The 15332-nt window shown below is 41.5% G+C and overlaps 1 protein-coding gene across 1 annotated transcript in view; it reads right to left on the bottom strand.

The window, feature by feature from the left end:
* The window catches only part of ca16b (carbonic anhydrase XVI b), a 134212-nt gene that overhangs the window by 42826 nt on the left and 76054 nt on the right, over positions 1–15332 (bottom strand). The window contains exons 3-5 of the mRNA XM_083971974.1: positions 13231–13410; positions 7855–8003; positions 364–459 (exon numbers count right to left, since the gene is read on the bottom strand). Coding sequence (XP_083828100.1) covers positions 364–459; positions 7855–8003; positions 13231–13410 — 425 coding nt within the window. The remainder of the gene's footprint in view (positions 1–363; positions 460–7854; positions 8004–13230; positions 13411–15332) is intronic.

Genomic DNA, 15332 nt, shown 5'->3' with positions numbered 1-15332 from the left:
GTTCATCTGCCTGTATTTGTAAACTCTTGGCCTTGGTGGTGAAGCCTACTGTATGTATGTTCATACAATCATCTTTCTGGGTAACACGACTCAACAGAGAGTTGTTTCCTCACCTGATGCTGATCCTGCATGAAAAGTCAGAATCCATCAAAGTGATTACAACTCAATCTGAGGCAGATGTGGATGTGTGTACAAAATCCCACGGACCAAATTCCAGGTTGAATGAACACCACACAGGCCTCGGCATCCCTAGAGCCGCGCCGCTTCAGCGCAATTAAAAAGTCAATCCACTAGAGGTGTTTTGGTGTAATCTTGGTTTCCCTCTTCTATTTGTCTTGACCTTCAGTCTTGGTGATACTTTACCTCAAAGAAGACGGCCATGGCAGCGATGATGCGTCTTTCCCTGATGGCGGCGCTGAGGCTGTCAAAGTCATCTGAATTGTAAAGGTAGATCTGCATCTGTGATGGGAAACAGAGCATAAACAGCTTGAGGAGTGGACAAGGAGAACGAACAGTCCTGTCATCAATCACTTGGACACGCTGCTGAGGAGCTGATGAAAAGCTGTTTTGAGGGGCATAAAAGAGGGTGTATTTATCACTCTCATAAATCTCCCATAATCTGTGTCATTCCCTTTTGTGTGCTGCCACTCCTGGAGGATGCTGGAGAAAAATACAGCAGCCCGTTCCTCGGGGCAGCTGCCCTCGCAGAGAGGAAGAACTGGAGGAATGTAGAGAGATCTAAGAGAATGGTGCGCTTTTAATCACCGCTCCCAATTACCTTGAATCACCCACAACATTGCTTCTGATTTCGCAACAAAGCTGAGGATATGTGGGTATAATCCGGAAGCCGTCATACACACAGCACATCACATACCTGCCGTGGCTTTTTGCTTTCCTATAAAAAGATTTTCATTCCTTTCATTTCCAAGCAAACACATTATGGGAGTGCCGATCAAAATCAGCAAATGATTCTAAAAGTAGCAATTGGAGCTGTCCATCATCTCGCTGTCTCCAACCTCTTTGAATTAGAAAGTGCTTTCATGTCACTGAACCGAGTTAATTGGCAATAAGAAAAAGGTCCTAGATGTTGATTTAATTAAAGGCTATGTTTGCCTTTTTTTTTTTTCCTTTTCAAAGGAAAATTACGAGAAACCCCCAGCCACAATTCACCATGCTGACAACAGACGCAACGAGTCAAAGTAAATAAGTGGAAAAATAAGAATAAATCCATTAATGTGTTACCGCAGGGCTGAAGCAGGTACAAAATGACTCAATCCAGATAATTTAAGCCAATCAGTTTCCTTCAGAGTTCCTTTAACTGCAGCCTTTAATGGAGCTAATTTGTTGTCTGAGAACTCAGCAAGAAAAGAGCTCTGGCCATTCATCACCCTTCAGATGTTATTAACTACATTACCCAATTAAGCTGCCCCCCTCAGGCTTCATTTGCTCACTGAGATTGGCTCATGTGACCCACTCTTGTTAACACCACGCTTTGGAAAACGTGATTATCAAACAAATTATGAACGATCAAACATGTTCAAAGCAGCCAATAAAAATAAATGGTACTAAAAGTGATTTGGATCACTTCATTGTACGCTTCATTTCACTGAATGTCTTTAAGATCTGACATGACACCCCTTGGACTAAGTTGTTGATTTTTTTCAGATAACAGACAGAGAGGATTTAGTTTTTTTAATTGTTTTTTGATGCTTTACAGCAAAATATGTAGAGAGAAAAACAATCCCAATAACCACTGACAGCCTGCCACAGACCCTCACTGAAGTAACTCAACAGAAACAGGTGGAAACTAAAAGACAGCCAAACATTATCTGAGCCTTGTAATCTAGCTCCGGTTTTCTCAGTAGAGACGGCAGCCCGCGCTGTCCGTGTCTCCTGAGCCGTCCTTTTGTCTAAACTCGGTTTTCCGGCACAAAGTGAGTGAAGACACACGCTCTGCATTCCCAGGTTTCATTTAAGCACAAACAGGTGAAAAAACAAAGTCATGTTTGGAGTGATTTCCCAAGACAGCCAGATATCGGCAAGACAAGGAAATGACAAGAAATAAGTTTGTGTGCGGAGAGGTCTTAGATGTATTGTGGCAGCACAAATGTTTGCTTCCTTCCTCTCCTTTATTCTTTACAGCAGCTGTGCTTCTACAGCATTTTGTTGTTAACAGGTGAATGTGTCTTTTTTAACGCAGTATGATTATCTCCCTCACACATAACCATCCACCTTTTCTTTCACTTGAGCACCTAGAAAGTGTTCGAGAGGAATTAAGTGTCAAAATTTTTTGACAGTGGGTGTTACTGAGCAAATATATTAAAAAGAAGAATGTAAATGCAGATTCACTGCAGGAGCTGAACTCAGATGATTGTGTCAGTTTTCATTTTGACCTAATACCACACCACATCTGGGTGGAGCCGCACAGATACAGCACTGTATGGAATTACTGTAGCAAACACAAAAGTGTTAAACAAAGCAGAATGTGGTTTATATTTTTAATTAATCAAAAGCAGCCACCTTTTGCTTTGATGACAGTTTTGCACACTCTTGACCTTGACAGATAGCATTTTTGTTTTAATTAACACTGTTTTGTTTACTACATAATTCCATACGCGTTCCTTCATAGTTTTGATGTCTTCAGTATGAATCTACAATGTAAAAGAGTATTAAGAATAAATAAGAACCATTGAATGAGAAGGTGTGTCCAAACTTTTGACTGGTACTGCATGTCCATTAATGAAGTCATGTGTAATAAAGTGAAATGACACAGAATAAGTATTGAACACATGAAGAAAAGGAGGAGGTGCAGAAAGGAATGAAAGAGAAGAAAGCAGCAGGAATGTGTCGGTGTTTAGAACGTCCTCCTGTCTCCTATCAGAGCTCATTAACATCAGCGGCTTTAGTCCTAATTAATGCCATTGAAAAGGTTTGTCATCACCAAGGTGTCACACAAGAAGCTTCTGATAATGGGTGAAAGCAAAGAGCTCCGTCAAGACCTTCACAACCTTATGTTGAAAAACACACTGACGCTGTTGGTTACAGACGTGTTTCTAAACCCCTGAATGCACCGTTGGGGCCGGAAGCGAAAAGAACATCATTTAACCATTAACTGGCCACGACCAGGTGCTGCTGCAAGATTTCTGACAGAGTGAAAACTAGACTGACCTGGAATCAGCAGGTAAACAATAAGTAATGTGCTCAACCACCGCGGCCTCTATGCACGCTCACCACACAAGACCTTTGATGCCTTCAAATCTTAATTTGACCACTGTGCCTACTGAATGGAGCATCTTAAAAGAATTGAATATCATGGAAAAGCTCATTTATTTCAGTCGTTTAATTCAACTAGTGGCACTCATATATTATATGGATTCAATTTCATGTCTTTATATCTTTTAATTGTAATGATTATGGCTTACATTTAATGAAAATGAAAATTCAGTAAATCAAAAAAGAAGAAGTTCACTATTGTAACCTAATGGTGTCACACTAATCAGCTGATTAACTCCAACTCCAAAGGTTTCCTGAGCCTTTAAACTGTCTCTTAGTCTGGTTCAGTAGCTCCACTATCATGACCTCCATCAAATTCTACTTTATTCAGATGCACCTGTTATGGTGTGTCTGTTATGAGTTCAATCCATAGACTGTTCAATCTAATAAAAATACATCATTTAGTAATTATTGAACTGAGAGGGCCACTGTGGCCCTGAGAGCTCAACACACTGCAAAAACAGCGCAAAGACACAACAGCCAAGGAAAAGAACAAAAAAAAACTGTTATGAATTCAGAATTCAGATATTATTGCAAATATTCTCAGCAGCCTCCTCAATTCATTGGTGGCTCGTTCAGTAATTCCATGCTCCACCAACTCGCTCGATGTGTTTTTGTTCCAGGTTTTAGGGATTTTGTTGTGTTTTCACCGTTCAGTTGTGTGTACTCTGTGTAGCCGTGCTCTTCTTATTCTCAGAGTTTTTTGGGGCTGTGTTTCCTGTGTTTTTATTTCCAATACATGTAGCCTGCAATTGTCTTTCTTTGCGATTTCCAAACCCATTGCTGCATTTTTCATCCAAATTGGTCAATCTGTTTTCTGTGTCTACCTCTGTGGGTTTTGTTAAACTGCAGTGCGATGGACTTTTAGAGGTGTTGTGTCCTTTCCCATTTATCTCCACTCTTTGTGTATATTGTTAACTTCCTGTTGCAGTGATACTTTCAGTGCCGCTGGAGGTGTTCAATCTGAAACGTAATGTACACCCACTCCTGCACTTCATACATCCACTGTACCGTGTGCAAACACATACACCCATCTGAGGTATGATTTGTAATCCATGTATAATTAATCTCACCTTGGTGACACCCTAATAAATTATTAGAAAAGATTTCCCTCTGGTACCCGGAGGCAGGAAAAAAAAAAAGCCACTGTTTCATTTTTCATTTTTCATTGTGCTGTTTGAGGGAACAGGTGGTCCATCTATCGATTTCCCCACTTCACTCCCATGGAAAAGACCATGGTTAGATTAATGTCAAGCTCAGGAGCCACAGGCTGAGGAGGCCAGCGCTTGCGTTTTTTTTTTTTTTTTTTTTTTTCTACATGACCAAGTTACAGAGACAGAGCGGTTCCATAATACAGCTTGGTGAATTTGTCTTTCCACTCTCAGTACCCATGTGTGAACTATATTTGTGTGTTTTCAAGCTTCTGGGCAGGTGGGATAAACGCTTTGGAGGATTATTATTTTTTTCCCACAGTGGAAGAGTAAATGCTTTATGCTGTGTGGTATATGCAACTCGGGTTGACTGTGACTCATTCCGAGTGCAGAGATAATTAGACAACAGATTGGAAAACAGTCTCTGTTTAGAAGAGACAAATAAGCCCTGGAGCTCAACCTCCAAGGTCATGCTGCTCCACTCCCATACAACAAAACATATACGCAACAAAAACAAAGGCCAACATGCTAAAAAGGACCGTTTGGTGGATGAGGCACAGACATTTACTGTACAGACATGTTAGAGTTTATCAGCAGCACACATGGTGTCAGATGTTATATAAAACATATCAAAAGCTGTCGGGGCATAAAGATGAAAGTGCCACATCTTACGGGAGGGGACAGATAAATGGCCAAAGGCAAGATACTACTGTGCATAACCATGTGTGTGTATTGGCCCTTTTCCACTAGTGCTACTCGGCTTGACTCAACTCAGCTTCTGCAGTTTCCCATCAGGAGCAGCAGTACCTGGTACCTGGTCCTTTTTCTGGTATCTCCCCTTTGGTGTCAAGCGAGCCGATCCAACACTTAAATATGACGTCTGCTGGCCACTGATTGGCCAAAGTGTCATCACTGGAAGACTCACAAGCAGGACCTTAGACACAAAAATCAAGCATTCTATTTTTACTGTAAAGGGATATTTCAACATTTTTGCAAATTCACCTTTTGCCATAATCCCTATAGTTTTAGCAGTAGGTTCAATACCTTTAATTGTCAGTGCAAGCTGTTTTTAGATCGGCAGGGCAGAGACATGAGCTCTGCGCGGCGCACGGTATTTCTGGGTTTCCCTCAACTCATCAAATACACAATCCAACAACTCCAAAACACTCTCTTGGACAAGTTGTGACCTGGTTTCAAGGCAAAGTTGTGATCTTGTTTTCAAGGCAAATGCAATTACATTCCAGACACGGCTGCTCGGCAAAAGCGCAAGTAGTTCTGAGTATTCCGTTCATGTGTCGTAATGTTACATAATTATACGTTATTATTTCATAGCGTGGTGAATGTGCAGGTCACAACTTGTCCACAAGAGTATTTTGGAGTTGTTGGATTATGTATTTAGTTTGATGAGGGAAATGTGGAAATACCGCGTGCCTCCGTTGCGTTAGCTGAGCAGCTCGTGTCTCTGCCCTGCCGATCTACCTGGGCACGACCCGCCCACACTGAGGAGGAACTATGAAGTACTCACTTGAAACGGAAAATGACCAAAACAAGTAGAGTGGAGTCGAGTAGAGCTGTACTGTAACTGTGTAATGGAAAAGGGCCATGTGTGTCTATACTGTATACTGTAGCACATTCAGGTTCATTGACAGGGAGGTCAATGTGAAAACCTTCATCCCCATACAAAGGCATGCTACGCTATATCTCTCATAAATTATACATCTGGAGGGCATTCTTTTCTGCTTCTTGCTCTTTTTCTTTTTTTTTTCTTCCACCAGCTGCTCCGATTGGTCATTAAAGTGAATTCATCATTATTTAGAAGCACACCATCAAAGCAGCCATATGCACAACAGCTTTGTAATGGCTGTATATAATCCGGTGCCCTTTAACACTACGCTGAACACAAAATGCCTAAATCTAATTACTCAGCCATTCAGCATCAAAAGGCGGCGCCTGCAGAGAGGGCTCCAAAGAATATGGCCGAGAAACAAACAAGGAGGACTCTAGCTGTGTGTTTGGAGATAGGACATAGACACACACTGACAGCCATTTCCTGTTTTCTGCCACCATTCTATTTCCACTAATTATTTGACAATGGAGAGCGTTGGAAAAAAAAAAAAAAAAACATTTCATATAACCCCTCAAAATATAAAACTATGACACATTTACAAATTCATTTCAGATAATGAATGGTAATAGCATTGTAAAGGATAAAATTTGAAAGGCGCTAATAACTTATTCCCCGCACCACATAAAAAGAGAGGGATTTCTGCTTTAATCCGTGAGCCAGAATAAATAATAGCAAAAGGTTTCAGACTTAATACCCTTTGTATCAGTGCTACAAGAGTCGGTGATGTCTGCTCTTTTTTTTAATGCCTGCTTTCCCTTTATTACTTGCTGCCTGTTCCTTCTTTGTTTTTTAAGCTTTTGGCATTACTGGCATTGATGAATCAGGTGTAATCTTGTGCCAAAAGAGAGAGAGAGAAAAAAAAACCCCAAAAGACCAAGTGAGGCACCAACTTCCACTTTTCATTTCATTTCAAATTCACTACAAAACTGGATCATCTCAGATTTTTGACTTGACTTGCATTGATGTTACCGTATATACTTACTTCTTAATTCAAAGCATATACAATTACAGTACTTTTTCTTTGTATTTTGATTAAAAACTAAATATTAATGTGACAAGTATTTTGTAAAATATGTAATACAATGGCATTTTTAAACAAATGACTGTTCATAAAACTCTCCAGTCTTGAGACTCTAAATCAGGGGTGTGTAACTCATTTTTAGTTCAGGGGCCACATACAGTGTCATTTGATCTCAAGTGGGCTGGACCAGTAAAATAATAGCATAATAACCTATTAATAATGCTATGCTGCTAATTTTATATCGCACTTGAAGGAACTCTCCCATAATGTAATGTGGATGCTTTTTGCGCCCACTTTGTAACACTGGCTCACTGTTGTTGTAGCCTCCTAGCATCATCACTCAGCGTCCTGTGGAAGCTGCAGTTTCCCTAAAAATAGCTATTGACCAAAGTAGATTTTGTTTTTTCCTCTGATGGTCTGAAAAATGCTCAGCCCTCATCCCACTGCAGCTTCCTGGAGGAGGTGATACTGGATTTTTCAGAAGCATCAATGTTGCCTCCTCAGTTCTGCACCGACTCTGTGACACCGCTGAACTCGTGAAGACTGAAGCACCTGCTGCTGCTGCTGCTGCTGCTGCGCCTTTACAGCACGACTCAATCCAGTCAAGTCCAAACAGCAGGAGTTAGTCGTGTTATATGGTGATTTAAAGAATGTGTTGTTCTTCTTAAAAACTCAAAACCCTACGGAGCCTTTTGCGATTCTCTCTCCACCATTCAGCGCTGACCCTCGAGGCCACATATTGCACATTTGTCATAGTGCAGTGTAGCGACAGGGTGTTTTACCTCTACAGGGAACTTTCTGCCACTTATGCGGTGTTCCGAGCCCGCTGATCCATTACTCTGGCCCCAGTGAAACTCCATCTTCTCAGCCTTAAAGCGGCCTGGCAGTCCTGCACCTCTCACAAAGTAGTCATCCTTCAGGAAAACAGCAACTGAGGACAAAGAGAAGAGAGAGAAAAGTTTTTTTAATAATGCAATCAAACAAAGAGGGAAAATTAAGTATATTCATCCAACTGCAGCAAAATGTAGATTAGATTCTACAGGCGCTCGGAGCTCCAGTGGCTCATCTTTCTTTTTTCTTTCTTTTTCCTCTTTCATGCCTACTATCTCCACATCACAACTTGATTTTCATTATCTCTTTGTTGTAACGACAAGTTAATTATCTCAAAATAACACGTTCAAATTCGGTGGTGTTCATATTTATACTGATGCAGAGATTATGTATTTTCTTATCACTGAAGATATCAAACACAATCTGAACACTGTCTGTTGAAGAGTGACGCAGCATCATTTCTGCCTCCTCCAGACACCGATCCATCACTTTGTCAGTAAATGTTTCTCAATGATATTTGTCAGTGTGGGATAAAAACCTTCCGCAGACTCTTTAGGAACATCAATGTGGTAATCCACAGTGAGGACACAACAGCTCTGACTTGTTTTAATATTTCACGCACGTGTGAAATGTGCAAACTCCACATTTTCCTTTTTCTCCTGTTGATAAAATTGGATTTCAATTAAGCTGCCTTGATTCAGGGAGTCAGTCTTTTGTTTTATTCTGAAATTATTACACAGCAAAACTGATCAATGTGCTTTTATGCTTTCATTAGGGGTGATTTAAAAAGGGGCCTGAGCGGCTGTAAAATCTGAAACGATCTGGACTTTGAGGAAAAGTGTGCGTTGCCAAAGGGTGTTTTTGCAACCTGGTGACCCGCGGTCTGAAACGGTTTTGCTTTTTTCAGACTTTCATGCAGGGAAATCATTTCATCGCTGGATAGGATGTGGGTCGGCAGCGGGGGCTGATGTGGCCTTCAGAGGCAGCACCTGCCGGCCTCCTCCTGCGGCCTTCACGTCCCATCAGCTGACTGTGGGAACTGACATAGTGAACGGCTTCAGACAAAGCCGTCCTCTCTTTAACTTGTTGCACGCTTCGCTAGTAAGACATAAAGGTATTCACCTGCTTTGTGATCTCCCGCCACCTGGTAGCTTCCTGAAAGGCTGTAATGCCATCGCTCCTGCCTGTGAAAGCAGCCATTGTCACATTTTCTCTCCTGCTCGATTATTACTGCTCTCTGCTTTGCTTAAAGTTTCCGCAGAACATTGGAGGTGTGGATAAAGATGACATTTAGGTATTTTTTCTGGCATTTCGTATGGTGTTGCTATTATTTATTCATGTAGATCTTCATAGACTTTAAAGTAAACACAACGTTTTTCTGTGCAATTTCACAGGCTTTGAGATTGCATGTTTTCTTCGCCCGCTTACAAAGGCTTCAGTTATGTATTTGCTGTGGAAATACTCCTCATCATCCCCTCCTCTGGATGCTCAGTGCCAATTCACATAATCACTACTTTAGTTTAACAACCACACGCTTTTAACTCTAAAATAATCTAAATCTTAATGAAGAATTTCAAATGATTCTGCTTAATCCGTCAGTCTCCCTGTGAACTTGATATTTGAACACATCCTGAATGTATTAGATCTTGATTTTTTTGCCCTCTTGTAAGCTTCCTGTGAGGGAGGGGCCCAAGAAGCAGCAGAGAAGCACTGCGTCAATACATTCCACTATGTTGTATTGATGAGGGCGTAATGAGCGTTGACCACATCAAACAGCTTTGCATTCCAACTGCAAAAGAAAAAAAAAGTTTTTCAAAAATGTCTTAATTCCTCCTGAGTCTCTGGGGATGTTTTACAACACTCATACTGTACACTTTAAAATGTATAGCAGCCCATGTAATTCTCCTCCTCCGCTGTCATGAGGTTTTCTTTTGCCAACAGTGATTCACCTTAAAAGTTAAAGTCTGTCTGCTTCTGTGGAAACCAACACTTGGGTGAGTTGGAGCTCGGCGCTTCAAACGCCATGATGACAAGACAGATAATCTTCCTCCTGTTGTCCTCCTGGCCAAGGTTACATGTTAATGTATCTGGAACCCTTTTAACCATGTCTACATTTGACATCATTAGCCAGATTAGACTCGGTGCTCTGTCGGCTGATCCTCCCTCGTTACAGAGAGATTTAGTCGGCCTCTCTGGAGAAGGACGGCCCCATTTTTAATCATATCACAAAGCAAACCGCCGGGATGAGCGTGTACAAGCAAACACAGACTGTCGGCAAACACAGGTGACACAATGAACAAGCTGTGCGGGGAGAGCGAATGAAACGGAGGCGACAGTGGCAGATCAGCGTTTGATAAACGGTGTAGAAAAAGAGCGGCAGATCCGGAGAACGGAGAGGGAAGAGAGGAGAGGAGGAAGATCTGAGGAGAGGAGGACCTGGTGTGATGAGGGATGAGCCGAGCCCCTGTCGCCAGGCAGGGGAGAATCTGCCGGCGGTATTAACGTGCCAGCGCCGCTTAAGCTGATGGCCCACAGCGTGAAGGAAAAGGTCTTTAGATGTAGGAGATTTCCCAGATTGAAAGCGCCGGGTCAAAGTGAAAACCGGGCCGCGCACGGAAGCACTTCTACGCGTCATGTGACGGTAATTGTGCAGCTCATTTACAGACACGTAAAACATTTACAGTGAGGGTAATAAATCCCCGCTACTGCTGTTGTTGAAGTGGTGTAATCCTGCGTGCAGCACAAGGAAAGTCAAGGATAGGGGGGGTGCCGGCTGGCCCTGGGAGTTTCATTAGAAATGCGGCCCTGGGTGTGTTTGAACCCTCTAACAGCAGAGCAGGAATTAGAAGCTTAGCCAGAAAGACCTTGAATCACAGCCTGTGAAAGAAGAGGAGTATGTGTGAAAGTAAATCCTTGATCAATGCAAATGTCTCTGGGGTCCTCCGATTCCTCATGAATTTGGTGGAAGAGTTGTTTGAAATTTTTTACTGAGAAATGTTTTGTTGAGGAATGCGGCTCGAATGGCGGCCAATCAGCTCCATCTCCAAGCGGGTCAAGGCACGGGGGAATGTTGTGAAATCAATCTCACTGAACTTTTCAGATCTATTCAGTCAGCTTTTAATTAAAACATTCACTTTTTTTTTTACATAGTGCAGAGTTAGAGCCCGTCGGAGCAGGGATGCGAACGGCTCCACCTCAGCGCCCCCCGGTGGCAGCTTCAAATAAGACGCCAGCGATCGCAGCCACACAGCCAAACTTCTCTAAATCTTTCTCATCCTTTTACCACAATTACGAGGACATTTATGTTTCATTTTTTTCTCTCTTCTTTTCTCTCTCTCTTTCTCATGTCTGTCCCTTCTTCTTTGTGTCTATTTGTATCTTGTTTGCTGCCTTCTTGGCCAGGCCTTGCTTGGAAAAGTGTTTTTTTTTTTTTTTATCTCAAGCAATCTGCCTGGTAAAATAAAGGTTTAGTTATGATACTCATTCCTCCTGAAGTGAGGCAGCTCTACCAAGTGAGCTACACGCCGCCCCATAAGAAGTGTTTTGTTTGAGTAATCAAATCATAGCAGCAGAGTGTGTCTCCTGCTGACAGAGGAAGTCATACCAGCGACTGGTTCTACAACTGTCGGGCCGCCATCGCCAGAGGTAGGCAAGGAGGCCGAGAGTGTTGGGGGTGACGGACAGAAATGAGCTGTGCCGTTTGTCCCTCCACTTCCTCCTCTCTGTCTTTTTACAGCTCGTTCAGACTAGATCGCACTGGCGAGGGCGAAACCTGTAGGAAATAACACATTTGAGAGTCCAACATAACTCTTTTTGTCACAGTGGAGAGAAAAGCACTGAGGGGCCCAGAAAATAATAGTAGCAAGAATCTGAAGGATGAATGTGCAGGATCAATGATGGACTCTCTGTCTTTCTTTAGACACATTAAAACCTGCTTCTGAAACATCTGGCTGATGGATCCATCCATCCAGCTACAGATCAAAGTTGTTAAATATTTAAAAACTGACATTATTTTCTAAAGTACATTATACCTTGGTAATGTAGTAGTTATTTACAATCCAAGTGTATTTTAATGAGCTCTAAAGGCCAGCTGTCATGTCATAGCAATTCCAAATGTAAATAGGTGTTATGCCAAACTATGGTTGAGTAAACCCAAATGAGAAAAAGGTACAAATCAAATCAATTTCCCCATACTGTTAGGTGAATTTGTAAAATATTAAGTTGACCCACCCCCCCTTCCTCTAAATAGCCTTTGCATAATAACATTTTGTGGTAATGCCGTTCCATTTTCCTGATTTCCACACTACTTACCAATCTAAAATTCCCTCTGTACTTTATGTGCCCAAAATTACAGCTAGCCGTGTTATTTCCATCTTTATAAATAAGCAGCCCAAAGCACTTCTCGCCTGTCCCAGTGGCCTTGGTTGTCATGGAGGCTAACAACTCTCATTATGATCATACGCAGGAGATGACTCTGCTCTCCCACCAAAAGCAGGAGATCAATTAAGGTCGGGGTTTTCACACCAATGGTCCATGGATTTACTGATTGAAAAAAAAAAAGTGGTAACAGTTTGAAGCAGCGGTTAATCAAGTAAGCCTCAAAATGTTGGTGTAAACAAGGCATGCGGGCGGTGAGGGACAGGGGCACAGCACAATGAAGGCAAATAATAGAGGAATTACTAAAACCTGGACAGATTGACAGGAACTGTGGCCGACTGGTCGCATCATGTGTGATTGTTATGTGCTTCACAGAAATGTCAGAGCGTGTTCACTGTGCTCTGCATTCACAAAGTGTTCAAACCACTCAGGTGTTGTTGTTTTTTTCCACATTTTGTTTTGTTTGAGCCTCATGGCAAAATAAAAACAACAAGATTTTTTCCATCATCAGTGATAGAAATTTCTACCATACTGTTTTCACTGTGTTGTCATGGAGCAGTGAGTGTATTCTGATGAGGAGAAATGTTTTTTTGTTTTGTTTAGTTTAGTTTTTTTGACTAAACTGAAACTAAAAATGACCACATGGTGTTTCATATGGTAACTGTCACTTGCTTTATTATCACACAACATGCTGTCACTATAATGTCGTGTTACATTCTTCACATCCAGGTATCATTGGAAACTGTGACCAACACCATTGCCCTGGAAACAAGCAATTTGGGCCTTTGTTGTGTTATTTTTGCAAATGTACAAATCTAACACATCTCATCTTTAGATTTGTACCATCTCATTGTATGATCAGTGTGTGAGTCATCTCTACAGCACTTTGGAAGCTGATCCACAAATAAAATCTGACTGACTGAACAGGAGCAGGTCCCCCCCACACTGACCTGTCTTTCCAGTGTTCTTCATGGTGGTCTGGTTGGAGGACTCGGTGGTGAACTTGTCGAGCTCCAGCTCTTGGTACTCCTCCGAGACCAGAGCTTGTTCATCCGCAATGTCCACAGGTGATTGGTTCTTCGCGGCACATTCTGGGTATGAAGTGACCCACTCTGAAGGTCCATGGCTTCCTGCAGAAACACGAGACACAAGAATCCATCAGACATGCAGACCAGTCCCCAGAAATCCCTTTAGACGACCCCTCTCACCTTTTTATTTTCTGAATATGAGTCATTTTTAGAGTCATTAGATGCAAAGGCACCTGTTTTAAATCCTCCATCATCTCTATCTGGCTACTGAACCAAAAGTACACTGAGGAAGTCTACACTTGCCATCAGTGATTTTTCTCTTTCTTTTTTTTTTAGTTCACTTTTAATTGAACTGTTTTAATTATTTCTTGCTTTTAATTATCTCACAAATTATTTCTATGTGCCGAAAATTAATTATATTCTATTTCTTTGATTTCAATTCAAGGTATTTCATTGTCATTCCAACATGCAGCGAGAAATGTGAACTCGAGGTCCAAAGAAACAGAATAAATACAAGTAGAAAAATAGAATAAATATACATCTAAATAAATCCAGTCTTATTCTCAAGCACTGCTGTATGTCTTAAATTACTGTTTGTTGTTGTCAGCCCTGTTTTGTCTGTGTACCAATGCATATTGCACTTTATGCCTCAGACAAATTTCACTGAACAGGACAATAAAGTATCTAATCTCATCTATTTGTTTTTTAATTTATAATTAATACACTGACAATATTACCGCCATCAACACGGTTTCAATATGCTCTTAATGTAAATGGTGGAAAAGAGGACAATGGTTCTTTCATATTAATTCAGCTGCATTGCCCTCACCCCTCCCACCCCCTTTACCCCCGCAGCTGGGAAAACATGTAAACAATGAAAACTCATCATCTGGCTTCAGGCAAATTCCAGTGTTAATTGTCTATACACGACATGAATATCCACATGAGGCATATTCCTACATCCCTACACCTACTGGAGCTGTGCTAAGAATGGCTACAGAATGAATGTCTGTCATGTGTTTGAAAAAAATAAAAAATAATAATATTAAACCAAACAGGCTATTCAAGAGGAAAAAAAAATACTCCAATTTAAACAATTCATGTGCAGTGTGTGCTGCAAACTAACTTCCTGTAGAATCCCCATCCACTGTCTGCTCTTTTAATCCTCTATCCCCTACAGTGGCACTTCTACAAAGGAATAATCCACAACCGACAGGGGTCCCCTTGATCTCTTCGCGGGTACAATGGGCCAGTGCAACAACAAAAGCTGAGGGATCAGGGGAACAAGGAAGCATGCATGGATTTTAACTTTTCTGGGTTAACACAATATTCATGATCCCATTCCCTACAGATATAGGGCAACCTCACCACCGGCTCATAAAAATGATACGAGAACTCCTCTTTACCAAAACACCCTGGATCAAGGGTGGCTTTATGTCTTGCTATGTATAAACACCTTGCAGCCAAAAGACGCTGTGTGTGTGTGTGTGTTTGTGTGTGTGTGTGACTCCTTCAAAAAGACAACATGTTTTAAGATCACTCTGAAATATCCAGTGTTTTATCATGTCAACCACTGTAAACAAAGCACCGATCGTTTTATCCATCTCTCAACTGAATATGCCACAAGGAAAAGAGTGCACCACCAAATGTCTCAGTTCTGTCCGGTGACCTTAAGTAACATCAACGCCACCTGTGAGATTATGGGTTGCATGCAAATGCAGGCAAACGGTGCAGTGGATTTGAGCTGCATTCTAATAAATGGCAGCATTAGAAAGCAGGATTAAAATTGACAGTCATGGCTTTAGACACACCAATACGTTTCTACCAGTACGACTCCAATATTCCATAGCCTGAAAAAGAGCCAATTATGAATGCAATACTAATACTATAAGGGCCAGAGAAAGCTGCTTGGACAAAGGATTTACAATGAAGTGTTTTTGTTCCCTCAATATTCAGCTTTGTGTTCAGAAATATTCATTAAGCCTTTCTGTGGACTTGCTGTCCATTTGATTTGTAATTGCGAT

Source organism: Trachurus trachurus, assembly GCF_905171665.1.
Source record: "Trachurus trachurus genome assembly, chromosome: 5".
Lineage (NCBI taxonomy): Eukaryota > Metazoa > Chordata > Actinopteri > Carangiformes > Carangidae > Trachurus > Trachurus trachurus.
Note: the sequence above shows the minus strand (reverse complement) of the source record. Positions and strands in the feature narration are given on the sequence as shown.